We start from the raw sequence: 25,665 nt of genomic DNA, 5'->3' as shown, positions 1-25,665 counted from the left end.
GATGGAAGCCACCTTGTCCCACATAATTGGTATGTTCTTGTTCAGAGTTCGAAGACATAGGACATGTTTCCGTGGTGTGGTTAGATTGAGAACAAATAGCACACATCTCAACTTGGGTTGCTTGTTGGGAAGATGAAATTGCTTTCATTAACATGTCAATCTTCTTCTCCATGGCTTGCAACTGAGGTTGGTTTTCTACTCTGGTGTGGACTTCATATACACCTTTTGGAAGTTTTACCCCTTGCTTTACTCTAGATGAAAATTGTTGAGAATTTTCACTTAAAGTTTCAAATAAGTCAAAAGCCTCTTCGCTGCTTTTCTCCATTAATATGCCTCCACAAGCTGAGTCTACGATGCTTGTGTTTGTTGCGTCGAGTCCTTCATAAAAAGCTTGAACTTGATCATCTTGTGACAAGTTGTGATGTGGACATTTTAGCAGTAGCTGTTTAAAGTTATCCCAAGCTTCATAAAATAAGTCCCCATCTTTTTGCTGCCATGTTTGAATTTCCCTTCTTAATTGCTTCGTCTTCTGGGCTGGAAAAAATTTCTTCAAGAATTTTGTTGCCATTTGTTCCCATGTAGTGATCGATCCTGGGGTCAAAGAGTTGAACCACAGTTTCGCATTGTCTTTGAGAGAAAATGGAAACAACATGAGTCGTACTTCTTCTGACGTCAAGCCCTGAACAGATTGTGTCTTACAGAGTTCAAAGAATTCTCTGATATGTAGGTAAGGGTCATCAAATGTTGTGCCTCGGAAATGTGGGACTGCATTGAGTAGAACTGGAGAGAATGTGGCATTGCCTTGGACATTGGGTTGAAATGCTATGCTGGATGGCTGCTCCATATTCTGAGGTATGAATGAATTCTTCATTGGCCTCCGAGCAGGTGCATCGACTGGTGGATTTGCAATTCTAGCAAGAGCATTCTCAGGATTCCCTTCTGCCATATTTCCTCTTACTTCTCTTCTCAGTTGTGCAAGAGTTCGTTCAATCTCTGGATTGAATTTAAGAAGATTTGGATTTTGAGATCGACGTCCTTGCATAAAAGAAAATGTCAGTGATAATAACCCCTTTTTTATTTTATTTTTTTTTATTTTTTTATTTTTTTTTAACAAAATTAAAAGAGTGGATATACACAAAATAAAAAAATTAATATATAAAAAATAAAAATAAATAAATAAATAAAATGGGGCATAGAGGCCAACCATAAATACTAACAGAACTAAAAGGTTATCTTAGGCGGCTCAACCGACCATATAAGCATATCTATATATATATACAGGTGGGGCAGTGTAAAGCCAACCACAAATATAAATAATACTGTATAAATAAATAAATAAATAAATAAATGTTACTGTTAGTGGCAGAAATTTAAATGTTAATAAGTTAGTAAGTGTTAGTGACAGTTATTATAAACAGATATGGGCGGTAGCAGTAGAACCAGCCAATAATATATAGTTAGATGGGGCGGTTAAGCCATCCACAAATATAAAACTGAAAAACCTTCCATTAAGGAGGTGTATTATACTAATATTAATATATACATATATACATATATACAAGAGTTAGATAACAATATATTAAATCAGTCCCCGGCAACGGCGCCAAAAACTTGATGTAGGGTTTATGACCCGCTAAAAGTATAGCGATTCCAAACCCAAATTATACTCTCAAGTGCACGAATCAATTGTAGTATAGAAGTGGCAAATACGAGTGTCGTACCCACAGGGACTGAATATAAAATATCTGCAATTCCAACTCTTTGTAATTATCAATGGAAACAAAATAAATAAGGATTAACACAAATAAACAAAACTAAGGATCCAATTTCACCAACTCTATTGTATTTAAATTATTTAGCCGACAATTATCATTTCATTCATGCATGTCAAAAATCAAGTCCCCTAATTTATGTAATAGTCATGGGCATCTGACTTACCACGCCTATTCTTAATTGCAACCAACCATGGGCATTTGGATTGGCTAAGACAATCAAGAATGCATTAGGATTTATGGTAACTTATGTAGTGATCACAAAGATCCTAGCATATGGCATTTATGTCTAGGTAACTTCGGTATTAATTGCAAGAAGCTTGTCTCAAATTGGACATGGGCATTTGCCTCAATTTGCATCATGGTAATCAAACCTAGATGGTAGCTAAGCATCAAGATTTGATTATCAATAAAGAATAGCTAATTAACACTTGACATAACATAAATAAACTAATAATTAATCAAACCAAATTTATTTAGACACAATAGAGTGGATCCATCATCACCCTAGTAAGAGGATTAGTTCCTCATACTAGGTTTACAAAACCAACAATTAATCTCACAAAATTCTAGAAAGAATATATGAGAGAATTGTTGTAAAAGAGAAAATAAAAACTCAAGAACTCACTCTCTAATTCTTCTTCTCCTCTTGTCTCCTTCTCTCCTCCTTCAATGTTGTTCTCTTTTCTTCCCCTAGCTCTCTATTTATAGGAATTTAGGAGCTATCCATCCATTGAATGACCAACCATGACAAAATAAGTGGAGTCACCATCATTGCATTTAAGTGGAATCTCCATCATTGCATTTAAGTGGAGTCTCCATCATTGCATTTAAGTGGAGTCTCCATCATTGAATGTCCAATTTGTACTATAATGATGGTGATGCATGGAATGATGTCAAATGATTTTGACAAATCATGTGGTGGCTTTCAAATGATAATCAAGAATTTGATCAAGATGGTAGTGGACAAAAGCATATGGGCTCTTCATGAAATTAGCTAGCAAATGTTGAACATTGATTGGTATGAATTGGGCCTGAAAATATAAAAATAAATACAAAGTGAGTGAAAATGATATTTGCATTTTAGTGGTGTAATAATCACTTTAAGCCCTAATTATGTGACAAATGCCTTAATAATTCATTATTAAAAGTGTATATTTTTGGCTCTTATCAGTAGGCTATAGTGAGTGTGAGTGTATAGAGATAAGATGACACAACGCGGACTGACGATGGAGTATGAAAAACGTTTAGAGTCACCATCAATTGATTTAAGGTGCAATTGGATACTGTAAAAACCTACGAACCAAAGCAAATGGTACAGGGATCGATTGAGTGTGGGGAAGGTGTTAGGCACCCCACAACTTCCGTTTGAAAACGATTACCCTAATTAATTTAATGGCTATCTCATGAAAACTTGCTCTTTGCAAGATATAATTGTTTTGAGAAAAAGTTTGTATGAAAAATACTATCAACTTATGATAGTTTTGGAATAACACCATCAAATTATGAAAGTTTTTCTTGGAAAAAGTTTGAAAGGATACTATCAACTTATGATAGTTTTTTTTGGAAAAAGAATTTGGGATAATACTATCAATTTATGATAGTTTTTTGGAAAAAGTTTTAAAGGATACTATCAACTTATGATAGTTTTTTTTGGAAAAAAGAGTTTGGGATAATACTATCAATTTATGATAGTTTTTTGGAAAAAGTTTGGAATATTAACTTATGATAGTTTTTTGGAGGAAAGCTTAGAATATTACTTTCAACTTATGATAGTTTTCTGGAAAAAGTTTGAAATATTAGTATCAACTTATGATAGTTTTGGAGAAAGTTTTGAAAAACACTATCAACTTATGATAGTTTTAATAAAGTGCACTACCAACTTTTGATAGGTTTAATAAAATACACTACCAACTTATGGTAAGTTTAAGGAAAATACCAACTTATGGTATAAACTAGATTTAACTTTAAATGCCAACTTATGGCATAAATGGGTTATTGGTAAAATGTCACATATCAATTTAACTTATTGCTATCAAGTTATGATAGATTCAATAATGAAATTAGATAAGATTCATAATTCAAATAAAGAAAATCAACTTACGATTTTCTTAATTGAAATGACCTAGATTCAATTTCAAACTTACACACTCATAATCCATACTTGTACTCATAATCCAAATAATAAAATGTAATATTCATACTCTAACAAAGATCCGACTGATCGAAAATCCCATCCGATCGATCGAAAATGGTTCTGGGAAGTTTTTTCAAGGAAATCATCTCATCATTCATCAATATTTCAACATCAAAACCAGAGAAATCAAAACCAGACTTCAAAACCGATAAACGATCGTCAGAAATCAAAACCACACATCATCAATCACATATCAACATGATGAATATCAAAACCCAGTATTAACATGGTGAGTCAAAAAAGGATCCTAGCCAAGAAAATCAAAACTAGATATTCTTTCAACAAGGGGAAATCAATGAAAATGATCTATATTATTACCTTTGGGGAACAAAATTCTAGAGATGAGAAGATGAGCTAAACCCACTTCTCTTCTTCTCTTCTTCTTCTTCTTTCTCTTCTCTCTCTTTTTTCTCTCTTTTCCTTCTTCTTCTTCCTCCCTTTCTTTCTCTCTTTTTTTCCTCTTTTCTCTCTTTTTCCCCTCTCCTGCGGCTGCCTCCTTTTTCCACACTAAAAGCCGCCTTTTTCAACAAAAAGCCACCACCCCTTCAAAACCCTATTCCTCTCCCTTTTAAACAAAAGCAAAACCCTACTTTTTGTCTTTCCTCCCTACACAAAAAGCTACCCTTTTTTTGTCTCTTTCTCTTCTTTTAATCCACACCACACATCTCCCATCTTCTTTACATATGTTTTAGGGTTTTGACTTGGAATGTTGCGCCAAGATTTGGGCTTATTTGAATGTAAAAGCCTTGAATATTTGTGAATTTATTGGACTCATGAGTTTGGATTTTTATTTTTATTTTATGTTTTTTGGCTCGGATGAAAATTGATTAATACAACATATATCCAACAAGTCTCAATCACACGAAACACCCTCTTGGCCCAAATATCATAATAACCTTCAATCCACCAACACCTAACATGAAAAACCCGAGTCCATACTCGGTGATCCACCATGCCACTAATAATGCACAAAAAAAGAATGCAATGTCCACATACATCAACATTTCATAAAGTGCATTTTCAAACATGTCAACAAGCTTGACATTTCCAAGGTTTAATGTACAATGAATATTCAATTATAGATATAGCAAATAACAAGAATAAAATAGGGGTTTAACCCTCTTTGGAACAAATAAAGAGTATCCCAAATGAACTTACTCAACCAAACAAATAATATGATATCCAAGAAGAGGAAATTCAATGCACTTTTACGAAATTTGAAGATTCCAACAAAAATGGGAAAAAAAAAATAAAATCTCTACCTCAAAGTGAATTGCAAGTTTTTACCACAAAAGCAACGTATACTCCATGCAAATTCACTAACATATTCAATAAAATAAGCTCCATCAATATTTCAATGTTCACCACTCACTCAAGCTCACATCCCATACCCTAAAATTCAACCCATTTCTTAAAAATCCACATTATACCTTAAATTTAAAGGTTACAAAATCTTGATTAGAACAATTTGAGACAATAAATCTTACCTTGAAAATTGTTAGTGCCACCAAATCAAGAAATCAATCTCCCCTCTTGAATTGGTTCACAACCCACACTTGAACCTAGTAGTAGAACATGATTAGAGTCTAATTTGAGATATTGGGTAAAGAAAAAACTCAATTTGAAACAAAATCCCCATGACCCATTTGACCCACAAACCCTAGGTTCAAAGATTTACCTTGTGTATAGATTCTAACTAAGGAACTACACATATCGGTCTGAAAGCTCACCAAAAATACATCTGTCATTGTGCTTGAGTGGGGAAAGAAGATCCACTTTCCTATGTTGGTCTCGGTGAAAGTAGAGATGCCTTAATCGTTTGCAATTTTTTTTGGATAAGTATCACTGAAGCCCTCAAACTTATCAGAAATGGTCAATTCAGCCTTCAAGCTTTTTTTCGTGCCAATTGAGCCCCTTGATTTCAATAAATGGGTCAAGTTTGCCCATCCATTTATTAATCGTTAAAAATCGTTGACGTGGACACGATTTTTTGACGTGTCACTGAATTTATTAAATAATACTAATTTGTGGAGTTATTGACATGGAATTTCATAAAAAAAATAAAGGAAAAAATCAAAGGAAAAAAAATCAAAACCCTCACCGTGCATAGTCACGGTTATCTCTTCTTCTCCTCACCAAGTAATTCTCTCTCTTTGATTCCAAATGTTTATGCCTCTTTCACCTGAGCTCTTACAATTTTTTGATTTCTATTGTTTTTGTCATGATTCGTTTCTTTCTGGGCAAAGCTTGCCAGTGATGGAAAACCAGATTTGGGCAAAGCTTGGTTCGTATAATTTCTGGACAAAGCTTTGAGAATTGGCAGTGATGAAAAACCAGATCTGGACATCGTCGCCCTTACCTCCCTCTCCGACCTCCAAATCTAGCTCTCCTCCACCGCGTCTCTCCTCCTCCAGTCCTCCTCCTCCTCCAAGTACCGAGCTTCTCTCAGGATCCGATCTGGATGGGATCCGGGTTTAAGGGCTTTGAAGTCGTCGGAGTTGGAGGAGTTATCAGCATCGGAGTTGTAGGTGTTATCACCGTCGGAATTCATCAAGTTCACATTTTGATTTTTTTATTTTTTGGGTGGATTATTGATTTCTTTATTTTTAACATAAATGAATAATATCAAAAATCAAACATAGATGTAATATCAATAATCATAAATAAGTTAAGGAAATGTGTCATCATTTTGTTGACTAATGACATATGTCTGGCACGTGGAATCTCATTAAATAAAATACAAATTACACATCAGCAACTAACTGCAATATTAGTACCATTTTGACGAAAAATAGGTCAAAAGGATAACGTGGTCTATTGTATATAATATAAGCGTTTCTTTGACAAAAAAAAAAAAACACAAGGATTGAATTGACCCTTTTTGATAAGTTTAGGGGTTTTTATGATATTTATCCCTGTAACTTTTTTTTTTCTTTGTTAACTTTGGGTGCCTTCACCACCATTTTGTTTTATTATTTTATATTTTAAAAAAAAACCAAATATTTCTTTTAAAAGAATCATTGATTTATTTGTTCTTTATATTTTTGACCAAGCAAACTTATTTTTGAATTCCATTTAAGCCCTTGAATAATTCTTTTTACCCCACAATTTTATTGTTTTCATAATTAAATCTCATTTATTCTTTTTTTTTCTTTCACTAAGACGGAGAATTACACACACTCACCATCGTCCCTGATAGACAAGCTAAAGTCATCGATTTGTTGTTTTGGAGAAAAACCACATGAGTTTCTTGAGAACGATGAGGACAGAAGAATGACGTCGGGAGGATTCTTGAGATCAAGAATTGAATACCAGAAATTGATTGTAAGTTAGGTTTAGAGTGAGGTGTATTAATCCTATAGTTAGAAAAACATATGATCAAAAGTGAATTGACCGAAATTGAGGTGTAAATAAAGCTCACATTTGTTTTATTATGGGTATTTAGGCCCACCTTCACTTGTTTATTACCACTGCCCCAACGGTGCAATTTTACTTTATGTATTTGATTTGGCTCCTGTCTTTTCAAGACAATAGTCGTTGGAGTTCAAATCCTTTGTAATTGTATTAAGGCCATCTCAGCCATCTTAGTTTGTACAACTTGAATATATGAGAAATACAATATTTGAGTTGCTCTCAACTTCGTCTTCTTCTTCTATCTTTTTCTTCTTCTTCTACTTCTGATCTTCTTCTGTTTCTAATCTGCAAACATATACAAGAATCACAAAAGTATTTTGGGTGGATTGGAGTCGCTTGGTGTGGGACTTGGAATCGGATCCTCTTCCTAATCTCATACTGTATAAAGCTAGCACGATCACCGCAAAGTAGCCCAACCACTACATCCAACTACTATCAAACAATAATAAGTCAGCCAATAACCTCTATGCAAATGATACATGAATTTTATATAAAAAATACATGTGCAAATTTATGGTCAAACCGTAAAATACAAATAAGATTTATCAAATGATATATTTTGAAGGGAAAATGTTTTGGAATAAGATATGTTTAATTAAAATATTTTTCTAGCAATTCAAAGTCACAAAACGATTACAGAAGTGATAGAGATCCCAGTAAAAAGCATCACAGTCATCGTAGTAGTGGATGTGTCACTCTCTGGTTCAATCACAAGGTTTTGTGGGTCCCTACATTTACATCAATCAAGGGACAAGATCCACTACTGTGATGCTTTTTACTGGGATCCCTAACATTTTTGAAATGATTAAATGCTTAGACTACATGTCAAGAAGATTTTAATACAATGAACAAAATCAACAAGAATAGCAAGATCGATCAAAAGGCAGCAAATTGAATAACGAATCGAAACCAACAAGCACGAAACAATACTGACCCGAACAAGGAAAATTCCATACGAACAAGAAAACAGTGGGTACTAGAAGTCATAGGATCATAACCCCTTCCTCGATAGCAGTGCACAAACAATTAAGTGTTTACGGCGTCTACTATGTCATCTCGATCACCTATACAAACATACCATCGTATACCGGGTTATTTAATCGTTCGAATTTATTAGATTGTCTAAAATAAAAATTTATAATAATCTACTTATTTTATCTAGCATGCACTGCTCCGCTAGGTCTAGCCATTGGGCTTTGGCCCAATTTCTTAACTCGGTCGAACTGAGCAAAGTCAACTCTGGTTAATGGGCCAAAGATCAATGTGTGGCTCAACATTGCAAATTTTATCAAAGGCCCAAATCTCTCTCTCATCAAAACCTTTTTAAAGGTCAAATGGACCATTTAACATAAGAGAAATTTTATTTACACCACCAAAACTACAAAGTTTACAGCATTTTTATAATTTTTTTTATGAATAATGCTTGAGACCCTAAAAAAATGACCCCCATTTAATGTGGGGTGTTGGATGTGAAGTATGACCTACATGTGTGTTTTTAATCAATGATTATTTTAATGCCACATAGATTTGGGGGACTTTTGGGGGTGATATTTTAGGGTCTCTAGCATTGTCCTTTTTTTATTCATACATATCGTTGTTTGGAATGACAAATATACCCTTTATTGAAAATAAAAATTAAGTCCATAGTTGCATATTAAATTAAAAACTTATACGCTTATACACCAATCCTCTCAAAAAAAAAATAAAATTTACATGCCAAATCTCGTATATCCAAATGATTCTTTTTTTTTACCTAATGCCAGATAATTCTTGAGTAGCTCCGTTATTTTTATCATCTTACTTTTATTTTTGTTCTGTTCTTATCTCCATCCTGGGAAATTATTATTTTTATCCAAATATGCATATGTTTTGAAACTAATACGTCAATGATGCACCAATTCCTGTTGAACTACTGAAAGCTATTGATACATTGAGCCCAAACGTACGAAAGAAAACTTGATCGTTTGACTGGATTGCCGACTGAAGAGTTTGAACATAGCAATCAGGTTTAGGGAAGAGAAGGTAAAATATTTTTTCCTCTCATGTTTGGATAGATAAAAGAAATAAAAGAAAATTAATTTAATTTATTAATTTATCCTTATAGTTAAATTATTATGTACAATGTTAAAATATATTTTTTAACTTATAAATAATTTAATTAGTCATCCCTCCCCTCTAAATGGGTCATTCCCCATTTTTTGGAGCAAGTATTTTGACAAAAAATTGAATGAAATCTTCCCCTCAATTCTCTTCAAATCAATCCCTTTAATTTTTTCTAAACTATCTAAAAAATGAAGGGAAATTGGAAGCAAATTCCCTTTCCTTTATCTTCCCTTCCCCTAAATCCCTCAATCCACACATACTCCAAAAGTTTTAATTCCATTTTTGTTGCTTGCCCCTCATACCATGAGGTTAATGTCAAGTTATGTAATGAAAACTCGAGACTTAGAGAGTGTGTTTGAATTGAGAGATTTGGGGGAATGGAAGAGAAGAGAAAGGAGTTTCCTTCCAAATTTGTTGTGTGGGTAGTTTAGAAAAATTAAAGGGGACGAATTCGAGAGGAATTGAGGAGAAGATTTCATTTAACTCCAAAATACTTCCTCTAAAAAATGAGAAGAAATGGATGGGTCTGTTTGGTATCACTTTTATTTCTTATTTTTTGTTTTAATTATCAAAAAATAGAAAATAAAAACAAAAAATATTGTTTGTTTGTATTTTCTATTTTGGATTTTATGAAAACCAAAAACATGTTTTCAAAATTTTTGAAAACAAGAAAAAAAAGGTTTTTAAAAGTTTTGGAAACAGAATTAGTTACACTTATTATAGATTGCACTTTCTTTAAGATTTAATTATAGATTGCATTTTCTTTAAGATTTCAGATTGCAAATTGCATAGAAATGTGAAGACAATGATCAAATATACTTTGGGTTATTGTTTTATTTCTCATATTTTTTTTTCTTTCTATTAATGTTTTTAGTGGTGAATTATGTTGCAATAGACACGGCAAAGGGCTGTAGTTATGAAAAATATAGTGGTGTGAATATATTCCATTATTATAAAAATAAAAGCATAAACACATTTTTTTTTTTTGTAGTTTTATGCTTTCAATTTTTGTTTTCAATTTTAATTGTTCAACCAAACAAGTTTCAATTTTATGTTTTCATTTTATGTTTTTGTTTTCAAAATTTTTAGAAGTGATACCAAACAGAACCAATTAAGTTATTTATAAGTTACGAACCTATTTTATCCTTGTACATATACTTAAAAACATAAAAAGTAAGATTTCAATGAAAACATCAATGAAATCTTATGTACATAAGATCGTTCATACCAAACAGTCATTGCATTGTAAAAGACATAGTGAACAAAATGTAGCAAAATTTTCATCCATATTTTTATTAGAATTGCTTGCCAGAGCAACAAATTGAAACCTTAGTATCAATTCATGGACATCCATATCTCCAACAAAGCAAAATGGATGGAACAGTTCACACACAATAATGTCACACAGCAAATATTACATAGTTGATAGCTCTATAAAAATGCATCTACAACCAAAAAAAAAAAAAGTATCATAATCCATAAAAAAATACGTTGCCAGTCCCATATGAGATGCTACTACTTCACAGTTCACACAAACAAAATTTAAAAAAACAGGAACAAAATTAAAAGCAGAAAAATACATGCGACTTTCTGCTTTCCACCGTATCTATGAACTTTGAACCTTTAGCTAGAATTTGATACATAGATACCTTACAGCTTGTCCTCGAACTCTGAGAGAGGGGTCATCTGCTCCTTCAATCCCTTCCTCTTACGGATATCATGAACAAGAGTTCCAGCCTGTGATGTGGGATCCATTGGATCTGACATCATCATATCCCAATGATCAAACACACACTGAGGGAAAGCCTGACCCGAGGTTGCAGCCCTCAAAGTGCCAGAGAAACCAAACGACTCTACCACAGGAAGGTAAGCCTTGATGTTATAGAGTGGGGTTCCAGGCCTCTGCATTTCTTCAAAGACATGACCACGTTTCTGGTTAAGAACACTGTAAATACCACCAAGAGCCTGTTCTGGGGCCTGGATCTCAACCAGATAGACAGGCTCAAGCAGCCTGGGCTTGGCAGTTAGCTGCGAAGCATAAATAACTCTCCTGGCAGTTGGAATGACCTGACCACCACCTCTGTGGATAGCATCAGCGTGAAGAACAACATCACAGACTTCAAAACAGATACCCCTCATATTCTCCTCAGCCAATGCACCTTCCTTAGATGCCCACTGGAAGCCGGCAACAACAGAGTCCTTAATTTCATTCAGATACTGAACCCCCTTACACATATCAACCACCATGTTCGGGCCAGTTGTCTCAGGTCCAAAACACCAAATTTTCTTGGCAAGATCCTTGTCCCACCCAAACTCCTCGGACAATATCTTAGAACGAACCTTGGGATCATCACGTGGACCAATACGGCCGTCATCAATTGCCTCAGCAAGACCCTCCTCTAAGGGACGTGCTTCCATGTAGAGACGATTATGCTTGTTAGGGGATTTGCTCATCACAGTGCGGATGGACTTCTCGAGCACTGTTTCCCGGAATGACACAACAGGATCAGACTTGATAATCTCAGCACCACCCATGAAATCATCCTGCAGATCCTTCAAACAGATCTCAAGATGGAGCTCTCCTGCACCAGCAATAATGTGCTCTCCAGACTCTTCAATGCTACAAACCACCATAGGATCTGACTTGGCCAAACGTTTCAAACCTTCAACAAGCTTGGGAAGGTCAGAAGCAACCTTACACTGAACAGCGACGCGAACGACAGGTGAAACAGAGAACTTCATAGCACGGATTGGGTGAGCATCAACTTCCTTCTCATTTGTCAAGGTAGCATTCTTGGTAATAAACTGATCCAAACCAACCAGCGCCACTGTGTTACCACATGGAACATCTTCAACAGTTTCTTGTCTCTTGCCCATCCAGATAACAGTTCTCTGCACATTCTTAACATACAAGTCTTTCTTCTCACCAGGGACATAGTTTGGACCCATGATCCGAACTTTCACACCTGTTGAAACCTTTCCAGAGAATACACGACCAAAAGCAAAGAATCTACCTTTGTCAGAGGCAGGAATCATCTTTGATACATAAAGCATGAGAGGACCGTCAGGATCACAGTTCCTAATAGCATTGGCATACTGATCATCCATGGGACCTTCATACAAGTTTTCAACACGGTACTTTTGAGCAGTGGCAGGAGAGGGAAGGTGAAATATCATCATTTCCAGTAGGGCATTACTTGCTGGGAGCCAGGTTTGCATGACTCGCTTCATAAGTGCCTTCCCCATCAAGTCCTTCTCATCAGACTTCATGGTAACACCAAGCTTCTGCAACATAGGCCAAAGCTTCTCTTTCTGGTCGTTCATGCAAGTGTTAATAATCTGCTTGATGGGTTCATAGCAAAACTGAACAAAACCACGCTTGCAAGTAGGAGAGCCACTGTTCTTACTGGTCCATTTTTTCGTTGCTGGGTCAAAGTAGTTCTCACCCCAAAGCCTTTCCATCATCTTTCCCTCGTCAACTCCAAACTTGGATGCATACATCTTGGCAAAGTTGGTTAGAGTAAAGGCCCAACCATGCAATCCAGCAGAGAAAGCAACCGTTCCTTTCTCAGGGTAGACTTGAACATCACCAAGGAGTGGATCTTCATAAGTAGCCATGATGACATTAGCATTCTCAATTACCCTCTGGAAAGTTTGGTAAGCCTCCTCTCCATCAACCTGCAGCTCGAGAAAACACCTATCCATCTTGTTTACAGTTAAGACAGGCCTGATCCTTTCACCAAGGGCCTGTCGGAGCACAGTTTCTGTCTGGACACATACCCCCTCAATACAATCAACCACCACAAGTGCACCATCAGTAATACGAAGTGCAGCGGTGACTTCAGATGAAAAGTCAACATGCCCAGGAGAGTCAATGAGATTAATGAGGTACTCGTTGCCCATTCTTTCCCCCTTGTAGCTCTTCAAAGATTCATCACTCATCTCATAGTAAAGAGATATACCAGTCGACTTAATCGTAATGCCACGCTCAGCCTCATCTGCCCGGGTGTCAGTCATACGTACATCACCAGCAACTTCTTGGGCAATGATACCAGCAGCAGCCACGAGAGAATCAGTAAGCGTTGACTTCCCTGCAAGACAGAAAAAGAACACCAACAGAGATATGATCAATAAAGCTAAAGGGTTGCTTTAGAAAATAAAAAATAGTTGGGTAATTATTTACAGAATTAGCGAAACAATGGGAAAATATACAAGCAACAGTGGTCGTAGGTAAAGCAAAAGCATGGCACTTGGTACCCAGCACAAACCAAAAGTCATTTAAATAATTTGAGTAAAGTTTTTTTTTCTTATCACGTTTAAGCCCATATGCAAGCACACAACATCCAGATGAGAAATAATATAATTAGGAGATGGCCATTGAAACTTATATCCATACTGAAAAAAAAGGTTTTACCAATTGTGACATACAAACAAAATAAAACAAATAATACACACAGAAGAATATTAAATATTGGATAGTAAGGGGATTAAAGCACAATTAAATTCATACCATGATCGACATGGGCAATAACAGACATATTACGAATATTATGCTTGAGGTCCATAATCCTCCGAAGCTCTTCAGCTGTAAATTTCACCTGCACATTTTGCAAGTTTCCTTTGTTAGGATATAGAAAAACAAGAAATAAATGTAAAAATTTACCGCTCTGCCTCTAAACAAGTACATAAAAAGAAATGAAATGCTCACCATCTTGACTAGTCTTTCAACTTCCCAGACAACTAGCTTTGTAAAAGAAACCTGCCGGAAAACAAAGTGAATATCTAAAAATTATTTCAACAAGTAACAAAATTGTGCGTGCTCAAAAGCTTTACGAATAATACCATATTCTTCACAATAATTAATCTTACAACTTCTCTATAAATCCAGAAAAATAGTTGCACAATAACAATAAAATACTCATATGTATCTAAGAATATAAGAAGAATTATCAACATAACTAACAATAAACCAAAACCCACATCTCATATCAATCAATAACAAGCCAGAATCAGTTTCTTCCAAAAAAAAACCTGGAAACTACACAATAAAACGACCACAGATGCATACATATCTACCTCTATCTTGCTGAAAATCAGCTACAAATCGCACAAAACGAATAAAAACTGATGAAACAAAGAATCGAAAGGGAATAGATCTCGATCAAAAACTGAATACATAATGAAACATACACAAACCAATTCATCAAATTAAACTAAATAACACAAATACATGCTTCGATGCTTCTAGTCCAGATCTAGTTAATGATAAAGAACTCGTGAATACAGAGAAGATCGAGAGAAACGAAATTAAGATCAAACCTGACGAGAGAAGAGACGGAGAGAAAGGGGAGACAGACTGACAGAGGCCGCAACTCAACTCTCTCCAAGATATTTATATGAGAATTGCATTTATATAAGATCCGGAGTGACGTGCAGGTATATGCTCTTCTCAAGTAAACGTGGGTTGGGATGGGCCGGGCTGATTCAAAAGCCCATGTTTTTGGACCAAGCCCAATGATAATGTCAGGCCTTTCGTTTTTCTTTTTTCGAACTGGTAATTTTATCAGACCTGCTCCACCTATCTTCGATATCTGCAACGATCGACAAACTGAAATGCATCGGAGAGATGATCAATCTCCACAAGGTGATCGATGTTTCTGTATCTGCAGTTGCTGATTTTGCAAAATTAAAATTCTTGATCCATCAAAAATATTTTTCAGGAGAAACGGCACGGATTCTGGTGGAATTCTTGGAGGTCGCCATTAATTCGATTGTTTTCCTCAAAGGAGTGTACCCAACAGGTACTAAAATCTATTCTTTGTTCTTTGATTTGATTTTTATTTGTTGAGTTTCTGACAAGCTGAAACGAAATTCACTTTGCATCAACAAAAACAGTAATTGGGTTTTTTAATTTGTTTGTTTTGGAAAGTAAAATGAATTTGGGCACACATAGTTTTTTTTTTCTTGATTCATGATTGATGGATGAAGGTGCATTTGAAAGGAGGAGGTATATGAATGTGGTAGTTCAGAGGGCTAGACACCCTCAGCTTAGAGAGTATATCCACTCTGCTGTTACTGGACTTCTTCCCTTTATTCAGAAGGTTTGTGTTTTAACTCCACTACCAGTATTTGCTCATTTTGTTAATGTAGCTGCCTAGGTGTCAAAACTGCAAATTTTATGTTTAGGGCACTGAAGAGATCATTGAATTCAGCCATTTTTCTCACTGAAATCTTTGTTTTACGTAGAAATTTGTTTCTCAAGTTGTGACTTGTAATTTTGGATGGTATTATTCTAATCAGGAATGGTTTCAATGGCTTTGAGCTGTAGGCTTGTTGATTTTTTATAAATTTTATTTTCCCATGAGTTGGCGTGTTATGGTTCCAATTTTTTTAATTGACCCATTTCAAGAGCGGATATCTTTTATAAAATGCTAAGGAAACAAAATGAAAGCCATTCCACTTCCACTGTTTTAGCATGTCTAGGATGATATCTTTTAAAGATTTGGTTGTTTTTTGATAGTGTTTTTGCTATATGGCTATGCAAAATAAAGTTTTGTTGATGTGTTTATGAGTCTGCTCTGTAGAAAAGTAACATCATGACATGGTTTCAGAGGAGATATATCTTCGATGGACATACTGTATATATTCTTTGGTGGGCTGATGTCTTTCTTTGGATGTTGCCAATTTTGTGTACAATAATGTGAGGGAAATTTGCATCCATGGATTGCCATTCTTCCATATATACTATATATATTCTTTGGTGGGCTGATGTCTTCTTTGGATGCACTCAATTTTATGTCAAATAATGACAGGAGAATTTTCATCCTCGGATTGCCAATTCTGTTAATCATTACTTAAGAGTGTGACACATCTTATATGAATTGTTTAGGTTACATTACACAAATGTATGGTTAGGATTTGATTTGATTCTATTTGCCACACAATTGTTCTGCCGGGTGTCACTTTGACATGTTTTACTATGCTACCTTTATAAAATCCCTTAAATACAGAAATTAATCGAAGAGATAAGGATGCAAAATCTCAGTTTGCCAACTTTCTCGGCATGGTCGTGAGACATTGGAGTGTCGGTTAACCCATTTTAACCCAGTTTTCTGGTTCAACTACTTTTCAAAAGTGGCACGTGCATTTTTGTTTTCTGGTTCAAATACTTTTCATAGTTTCGTGTTGTGTCCTAGACTCTAGTATGAGCGAACCAAAGTCTTTTGTTTGTCTCAGAGAATCTGATGTACTTGTGCTTGTATGTGTTCAATTAATGCTATGATATATTTCTGAAAGCTTAATCTGAAAAAGTAGGGATTGGTGGAAAGAGTAGCAGTGATCTTTTTCAATACTGACAACATGCCAGTGGAGAGCTTTATTTTCAAGCTCATGGTTAGCCTATCTTATGGCGCTAAGGTAGAAGAAGGTGACTTGGAGTTCTCCCTCAGATCATTCTTGATCAAGCTCTCAGTCTCTGAGCCTGTTACCAAGGTTCTTCCGCATGGTAAATTGTAATCATGGTTGTAGGGCACACAATTATGTGTTGATGTTTAGGTTTCTGTTTCTATTTATTTATTTGTTGTTATGTAAAACTGTCGATTTGTTGTTTACTCAAGCATAATGTGCCAAGGTTATAAAATCAGATTTTTTTGGTTTCTGCCTCATCAGTTGACCATGTTATGATTTTTAAACTCAGTATTAGGGATTGGAGCTGGGTCAATAACTTTACCTTTTTACAGATTTCAGGTGGGAGATAACTGCTTACTTTCGTTCCCTACCCAAAGTTGATACAAGCACAGATGCAGAATTGTGGATTCCAACAGACACAAAGCAGTGGCAACAACCTCCACAAATTACCCCAATTAAGTCGATGAGTAGTGAACCTCTAAGCATGCAGCTATATTTAGAACATCCAAGCATATCTGAACCACAGCCTTGAATGGGTAAAGTAAAATCTGAACAACCTCCCCCCTTTCTTTTCTTGTTTTCTTGTGAACATTGAAATCTATAAACTATATTCTGCAAATTGAATCATTTAAGGCCAATTCTGCTCAAGAGTGTCTAGAGAACCAGTGAATATTGTTTGAGTGCACTGTATGGCTTAGAAACCATGATGCCTTGGAGCAAAAAGAAAAAAGATCAGACTGATCCAACTAAATAGAGATGAAAACGGTAGACACGGAGATTTGTTAAAACAAGTAGCAGGTTTTAGATATGTCAACTGTATTAAATCATAACTTTCTATGGTTTCCTTGCTTAGATTAACATAACAATTGTACAACTTCGTAGCAAATAACCTGTGGTTGACCTTGAATACAACAGATCCACGCTTGCATCAACTGCCATTAGTCGAGAAGAGCTTTGCATTCGCAGGTTAATCTTCAGGTCTACCAAATATATCCAAGACTAGTTTCAGTCATTCTCTGTTTCTTTTGCTCCTGCTAAATCATCATTATACTGAGGATGCCATTTCACTTCGAGTATAAGAATCTCAACGAATTTGTTTACATGGATATCTGATTTATAATTTTCTACTTCTTGGTGTTTATGCCACTGATTGCTTCTGGATCACTATTTTCGAAGGGTCTGGTTGCTTTGTCCATTTTTACTTTTATCTTATATCAACGTGAAAATAGATGAATGAAATTTCTTGTTTTAGTTTATTCAATTGTATCAATGAATATATCATAGGAATGGCTTAAACCAAGAAATTATTGGTTTTGTTGTATTGCCGTGTAATTTTGATTTTCATATTCTTTGCTAAAGTAGGGGTAATTAAGCCATGGCCCCCGTACTCGAACACTGCTACATTCTTTGCTAAAATATGCATTCTTTCCTGTAGGAACTTGTAGTTTTGGTTCTGTCTCATGTTTATGCGTAATTCTAAGGACTTGGCTCATCTTCAGTTGAGGAACGATGGTCTAACAGAAGTTTTGGTCTTTCTTGCATGCAGAAATGTGGAAAGGATGCCTCAAGCGTTGAAATCTGAATCTTGATCTAACTAGCATTTTGTAGGAGGAGCAGATGCCACAATGTAAAGGAACATGATTACTCCTCTCTAAACAATATAAGGTCTCTCTCCAAGTCCGATTGTCTACACTACACAATCCCATTAGTTTCTCTAGACGAGCAATTTAAATACTTTAGGTTATGTTTGGTTTATTTTATTGTCTACACTACACAATCCCATTAGTTTCTCTAGACAAATTAGCTTTACTTATTTCGACACCGCAATTAGTTTTTCCGGTACCTGAGTGACCTTTGTTTTAAAGTTTTAAGTTATTGTTCTTTGAGTGATGAGTTTGGCAAAAAATATTTTAGGGTGATCAAATTGGAAAAATGTATATCTTTAGGTGATCAAAATTTTACTTTACTCCGAGTCTTATTGACGGGTTGGTGAAAATAGTTTAGTTGTTCAACTAGCAATTCAACTCCAAATGCATCCAAATTGATATGCAACCAAATTTTATATGAAAATAAAGTCCAAAATTAACCAATGGATAAGAGAATCGAGTAGGGGCAGATTCGAACAATTATGTGAACTAGGCAATTTAAATCAACCAAGCACACAATCTAGTGATCCACTGATCTCCACTAAGAAAGCAAACAACCTCACATAAATGTCTCAACACACACGGGCAGAAAAATGAGTATTGATGTTAGGTCCACAATGAACAAAAATCAAGTTTAGAAAGCAAGTAAACAAGCAAAGATCAGCACAATCGATTTTAGAGTGGTTCGGAGGCCCTTTTCCTACGTCCACTACCTAGGTTCACCAACCTAGGATTTTTCCAACTCCACTAAGGTGTGGTTTTATCAAGAGCTCCTAAAAACTTAATACACCAAGGGTTGCTAAGAACTCCCTCAAACTTCCAAGGTTTACAATGCCCAAACAAGGGGATTTGTTACAAAGGGTTATCAAATGGGTTCTCACAAGCTAGCACTAAGCTATTTTAGTGAAGAACACTCAACAATATCAAACACAACCTCACGGGTAGGGATTTATAGTGAAGAGCAAGAGGGGTTTTGGAAAATCACAAGTAAAGCCTAGATAGAGAAGCACCCTTTCTTTGCTTGGAGGCCTTAATAGTAGGCTTGGGTAGAAGCTGTAGTTTCAGTAGGTAAAGCTTGCTTGGAGGCTTGAACAAAGTTGAGAGGAAATGTATTCTCTTGATTTCCAATAGCTTCTCCAAATTGTGAGGATTAACATTATTTGCACCCTAAAATTTGTTGACTACACCCCACTCTTTATAAACCCCAAGCAAAAATATAACATTACCAAATACAACCCTTTTTTGTTTTTTCTTAAAAATCAATTAGCACCAGGCTTTCTCCTTCTTCTTCCATTGATCCATTCTCTTTCCTCACCATGTCCTTCCAGAATATTCTTCCATTTTTTTTCACTCTAATGGCAGCCTAGCAGAAGCCAAAGAAGTGAAACCATAATAGTTGGGTTTTGTTTATGGATATGTTTCATTTCAAATCCTTAATTCCTCTGTTTTTCTCAAATGGGTTTTGTTCATTTCTCAATAGATTTGATTCTCTTTGGCTCCCTTTGGTTCAAATGACAGCCGCATATCATACCTTCACCACTAAACCCATTTTTGTTCTCTCCAGAAACTCTGAAGGGATTGTTGGTTATGGCAAGAGGATGAAAATGGGGGAGATCTAAAGGGATTATTGGTGTGATGTTGTTGTTATTGTCGGTGGAGGTAGATGGGGGAGGGTGGTGGGCGCGTATGGTTTGGAGCTGGCAGATGAAGTGGTTATGGTTAGGGTTAGGGATTGGAGATGGTTGCAACTGTGAGGATGGAGATTGAGGGGAAGACAAAGATGAACAATACAGGACAATGGGGTGTGTTAAGATTGAGCATTTTCGTGAGAAATTGGGATGCGCTTAGTAAATCGTGGGGTGCAAATAGTCCCAAAGGAAGAGACACCTCCTATGATCCAAGCTCTCCATCAATTCCAATCGTAAGATCAAAAGTAAGATTCAATCTTGGCATTCAATACATCTTCTAATCTCGGCCCATGAAAGATTTAAACATGATAAAATCTCAACCATAGGTGATGTAGCCGTTTGGAGCTTTTCTTCAAGGTGAAAGCTTTGCAACTTCAAGTGTCAACCATTGGATTAAAATCTTTATTCAAATATGGACCTTTGATCTTACTATAATTCTGAGCGGTCCGATGAAGTGTACTATGTAATCTTGGCTCTTCATTTTTACTCCAACAATTTCAAGAATCTCCCCTTTGTAAGGGCCTTGTTTGGTCGTAGCAAACAAGTTTTCATGGTAGATCAAAATGTCCTCTCATGAAGCCAAACAAGTACTATTCCATTCCTAGCAAAAAATACAATGTCTTGTCACACCTTGTTGGGACAATCTCTTCCATGTACTTTGTCTCTATACTTTCTCTCTTGATTTCAAATATGTATTGGACTTCCGTCCAATGCATGAGAGACCTCATAGAAGAATTAAACAATTAAACTTAGCTACATGGAGTTTCCATACTCGGTCCACATCAAATCCATACACAAAAATGTCTTCTAGAACAATATAGCACAATCGGGTTCAACCTAGCCGCCACTTGCATAGACTAAATTCTTCCCTGAATAAATTGACCTTGCAGCTCGCAATTCTCCAGAAAATATAACCATAAGACTGGTTCCAATCATCCATAAAAAGTACCTTTGAAGATGGTTGATGAATCTAGAAATTTTCATAACATCCTAGAGTTCCAAGCTCATAACTGAATGTCGGACTTTAATCAACTATCCAAACTGAAATCTGAATCATATATGATGATAATGATGATCAACCTACAAGAAACTAGAAGGTAGAACTCCCCAATTGTATGTAACCTCAAAGAACTTCATATAAAGCCATTTAGGTTAATAATGTAAAATATAGATTCAATAAATCACGAAACTTTTATGACAAATCATTTTAGACATAATTTGATGTGCATACAAAGTTTCAAGTCATTTCAATTTCACTTAATTCTTGTTTTAGATCAAACATTAGACATAAAAAAATGTATGGTTCAATTTTCAAGTCATTTGGACTTGAGTCTATTAAATCGTGGTCAATCAAAGCAGGAAATCCTAATAGACCATTTTTAGACATTTTCCAAGCTTAAAATTTTCATCACCATTCTCAAGCATAACTAAGTGTCAAATTCATGTATAGGCATAAGTCTTTCACTTAAAATATTTAAACATACTTTAAAAATAAATGACACAACTTGACATATTCATTCAAGTTCATTTATCATAATTCTATACTCAATCAAATAGCACAAAAAAAATTATTTATATCATCAAAATCATGAATGCAGGACCTAGGGTCCAACAATCTTCCCTTTTTTGATAATTACAAAAATATGCATGATGTAAATGTCTATTTGATATCAATTGAATTTGATGCCAAATCTTGGAATATTTAAAGGAGTTTCATGATACCAATTTTGAAACATGGATGCACCATTGGAGTAAAGCATGCTACCCCCTCACTTTAATACCTATTCCCCCTATTCATGCCATACTCACTCCCCGTTAAGTCGTGCCTATATGTGAATCATCATGGATCTTCACAAATAAGTTTTAATGCATTTATCATCATGTCTCTCGCCCTATTTGTAAGAACTCAAAAAGTCGAGGACTAAGGGCCGGGGTTGATGCAATGAACATACAATGTAAGTTTTGAGAGCATTTGTAAACATTTTAGACATATGATCACACAAGCGACTCAAGAAATGACAATGCTTCAAAGCACATCAAAACTAGTTCACATCAACAAATAGTCGTGGAAAATACATCAATTGAAATTAGAGAAACCAAGCGACCTGATTAGATCCTAAACACACTAAGTGACCCATGGCCTCCTAATCACACTAGGTTACTCCCCCTTCAATCATGCTGAACAATTAACACTTTAAGCACATATTCACATCACATATCATCAAGAAGTATCAATACAAATTGAAAATAAAATTTATGAGTACCAACTGAGAAATACTATCAATTGAGGAATGAACTAGGGATACCAATTAATCAAAGACATGTATTCAAGCAATCATGCACTTATGATGCTTCAATTAGGCCTAATGCATCTCTTAGTTTCAAAAATCTATCATTAGCAGGGTTTAGTTAGTAAATCGGCTATGTTATGTTCACCTTCTACATGCTCAAGCACAATGTTCCCTTTAGCTACATGATCCCTAATGAAATGATGTCTAATGTCAATATGTTTAACTTTACCATGATATTTGAGATTCTTAGATAATTGATTGGCACTTATGTTATCACAATGAATTGGAATCTTGGAAAAATCCATATTAAAGTCTACGATACCATTTGTTGTTCTATCCAAAGTAATTAGGCACTACAATTACCAATAGCAATGTACTTGATTTCGGTAGTACTCAAAGCAATGCAAGTTTGCTTCTTGGAAAACAAAGAGATGAGCATCTTTTCTAGGTATTGATAAGTACCACTAGTACTTTTTCTATCAATCCTACAACCCCCATAATCGACATCTACAAAGACGTGCAAGTCAAATGAAGATTTCTTATCATACCACAATCCTAGGGTAGATGTATCTTTTAAGTACCTAAGAATTTTCTTTATGACCATAAGTTGCATTTGCTTAGGATTAAATTGATACCCAACAAACATGCAAACACTAAACATAATATCAAGCCTAGATACGATCAAGTAAAGTAAGCTACCAATCATAGTCATAAAGAAAATGCAACTTTTCAGCAATGAGGTTGATCTAATGTGGTTCCACTCCTATAGGCGTGAAAGAACCTTTAAAAAGTTTCATGCCAAAACTTTTCAGCAAGTCATAAGTATATTTAGTTTGACTGATGTGAATGTCATTGGGAGTTTCTTGAATATTGATTAGGATAATCACATAGAGACCAACATTGTGTGTGTTGTGGTATTTGATATTAAACTAGGGGTTTCTATTTGGAATTTGATGACACAATTCATCTCCCTCTTGTGTGAGTATAGATCCATCAATTGATATCGGAGTCATGTTAGTTAAAACATAAGACTAAAACCCTTATTAACCCTTATTTTTTATTGTTACATATTCATGTTGTGTAGTATCACACATGCAATCATAATATTCTCCAAAGTTTCAGGTTCCCAATAAAGTGTCGGTCCACGCACAATCACAAAACGGGATTTAAGTACGCCAAATGCTTGCTCAACATTTTTGCGAGCCACTTCTTGGGCTTTGGCAAAGAATTGTCTCTTATTTTCTTTTGATGTTGTAATAATTTTGACAAATATTGACCATGATGGATATATACCATCAACAAGAAAATGTCCCACAAAATAATTGTTGCCATTAATATGTACTTAACTGGAGGAGCACGACCTTCTACAAGTTTGTTGAATAAAGAGGATTGATCCAGCACATTCAAATCATTGAGGGATCTTGGTAAACCAAAAAAGGCATGTCATATCCAAAGATCTTGTGAACCAATTGCTTCTAAAATAATGGTCGGCTCACTAACATGACCAGTATACTGACCTTGCCAAGCAATTGGATAATTGTTTCACTTCCAATGCAGACAATCAATACCACCCAACATTCCAGGAAAATCATGTCTTTCATTCATAGCTAGTAATTTCATGGTTTCAATCATTTTATTCCTGTGCACTTATGTTATCCCACTTTTTTAATTATATCATTGAAATGTCTCTATTCCATTGATATAACCAATGTAATTGGTGGTCGCATTTGCTCCATTGTTTAATTCCAGCTATATTCCAATGGCCTGCGCATTGGAAATGTCCCATTTTTTCATTGATTTGATTGAGATAACTGAAAATAGCATCTTGACTTTTGTTTCACTTGGGACTTCAGGATTGATTCTGAAAAAACAGTGCCAAAATCTAAGAAACAAAGAGTAGTGAAATCAACACAAAATAATAGGACCACACCAAAAGCAGTGAAATCAGTAAAGAAGAAAGAGATAAAACCCAAAACAAGCAATAGCACCAACAAGAAAAATGAGAATAAGAAGATTTACCTCTCCAATACAAGTCTAATCTTGAGGCTATATGTAAACTTGTGAAAAGCTTGAACTTCACACAGAATCATATTGAAATGCTGCAACAAACACCATTATGGAATCTATTCAAGTAGTGGATTGGTAAAGACATGACGGTGAAGCTCAGGAAAATGGATCAGTTCATTTGTGAAATAATCAGAACATATATGTCAGTAAAGGTGCTTTCATCCTGGGGAAGAAAAAGGTTAGGCTTTCAGAAAATGACATCACACTCATCTTTGGTGTCTCTTCATGGAGGCAACTAATGAGTTGGCGCAGACAGGCCAAACCTACAGACTTGGAATTTGTCCAAACTAGATTCACAAATATGAATATTCTTAGATCAAAAAATATAAAAGCCGCTTTACAAGTAGCAATGGTAGGCCTTACTGACAAAGATGCATCCGGCGTAGCAAGGCTACTTACATTATACATTTGTGAATCATTGTTTTTCTCTAACAAAGGTGATACACTCCTATGGTCCTTTATTCAATATGTGATTAACATTGAAGAAATGAAAACCTATAATTGGTTGAGGGAAATTGCAAGCAACTTGATGGAATCAATCAAGAAATTCAACAGCAATCCTACGCAGGTGAAAGGTTGTGTCACTGTGATGACGGTAAGAATATGTCCAGTAGCATATACATTTATAAATATATTTTTTTGTCTGAATATAACTAATTATGTTTTTTCTCTGTCAATATTGGTTTTGTGAGTAGACCACTATCTTCACACCAATTCATGAAGCTATCTTCCCAAGGTTTTTAAAGTGGGACAATAAGAATTGGCTAAGAAATCCAATAGAATTCAACCTTTTATACATACATAAACTTAGAAAGCCCCAGGTAAAAATCAGTGACACCAAGTATTGCTTCATTGAAAATACTAGTAGAATATCATATTCCATTGATTTTAAATAATGGAATAAATTGATCCATTGTTTTTCTTCTAATCCTATGTTGATTTACATTGTTTATAGGTCATTAATGATGAGTTGCACCCAACTGATGAGGAGAGGTGATTCATTGATGAAAATCATGACTCTGAAGACACTGAAAGTACTACAGAAGAGGGTGATAGTGATGAGGAAGAGGGGGCAGAAAC

The 25,665-nt window shown here is 35.3% G+C and overlaps 2 protein-coding genes across 4 annotated transcripts; one reads left to right on the top strand and one right to left on the bottom strand.

Annotated features, from left to right (window-relative positions):
* Window positions 1-10,755: 10,755 nt before the first annotated feature.
* On the bottom strand, window positions 10,756-14,266 carry LOC119985637 (elongation factor 2-like). The gene is made up of 3 exons (XM_038829926.1): window positions 14,195-14,266; window positions 13,997-14,084; window positions 10,756-13,577 (listed from the first exon to the last, which is right to left on the bottom strand). Exons 1-3 carry the CDS (start codon window positions 14,195-14,197, stop codon window positions 11,137-11,139), a joined length of 2,532 nt encoding a protein of 843 aa, XP_038685854.1. The 5' UTR covers window positions 14,198-14,266; the 3' UTR covers window positions 10,756-11,136.
* A 751-nt stretch (window positions 14,267-15,017) lies between these two features.
* Window positions 15,018-18,783, top strand: LOC119985087 (DNA polymerase zeta processivity subunit). 3 transcript variants are annotated; one of them, XM_038829258.1, is made up of 6 exons: window positions 15,018-15,130; window positions 15,207-15,287; window positions 15,475-15,587; window positions 16,801-16,990; window positions 17,226-17,429; window positions 18,440-18,783. In XM_038829258.1, exons 1-5 carry the CDS (start codon window positions 15,100-15,102, stop codon window positions 17,423-17,425), a joined length of 615 nt encoding a protein of 204 aa, XP_038685186.1. In that variant the 5' UTR covers window positions 15,018-15,099; the 3' UTR covers window positions 17,426-17,429; window positions 18,440-18,783. The 3 variants fall into 3 exon arrangements, 2 of the variants coding, with proteins under 2 accessions (XP_038685186.1, XP_038685185.1); XR_005465044.1 differs by adding an exon at window positions 17,747-17,871 and having other exon boundaries at window positions 15,054-15,287; XM_038829257.1 differs by having other exon boundaries at window positions 15,056-15,287.
* The last annotated feature ends 6,882 nt before the right edge of the window (window positions 18,784-25,665 follow it).

The sequence above is a fragment of the Tripterygium wilfordii genome, chromosome 19 (assembly GCF_013401445.1).
Source record: "Tripterygium wilfordii isolate XIE 37 chromosome 19, ASM1340144v1, whole genome shotgun sequence".
NCBI classification, from domain to species: Eukaryota; Viridiplantae; Streptophyta; class Magnoliopsida; order Celastrales; family Celastraceae; genus Tripterygium; species Tripterygium wilfordii.
Note: the sequence above shows the minus strand (reverse complement) of the source record. Positions and strands in the feature narration are given on the sequence as shown.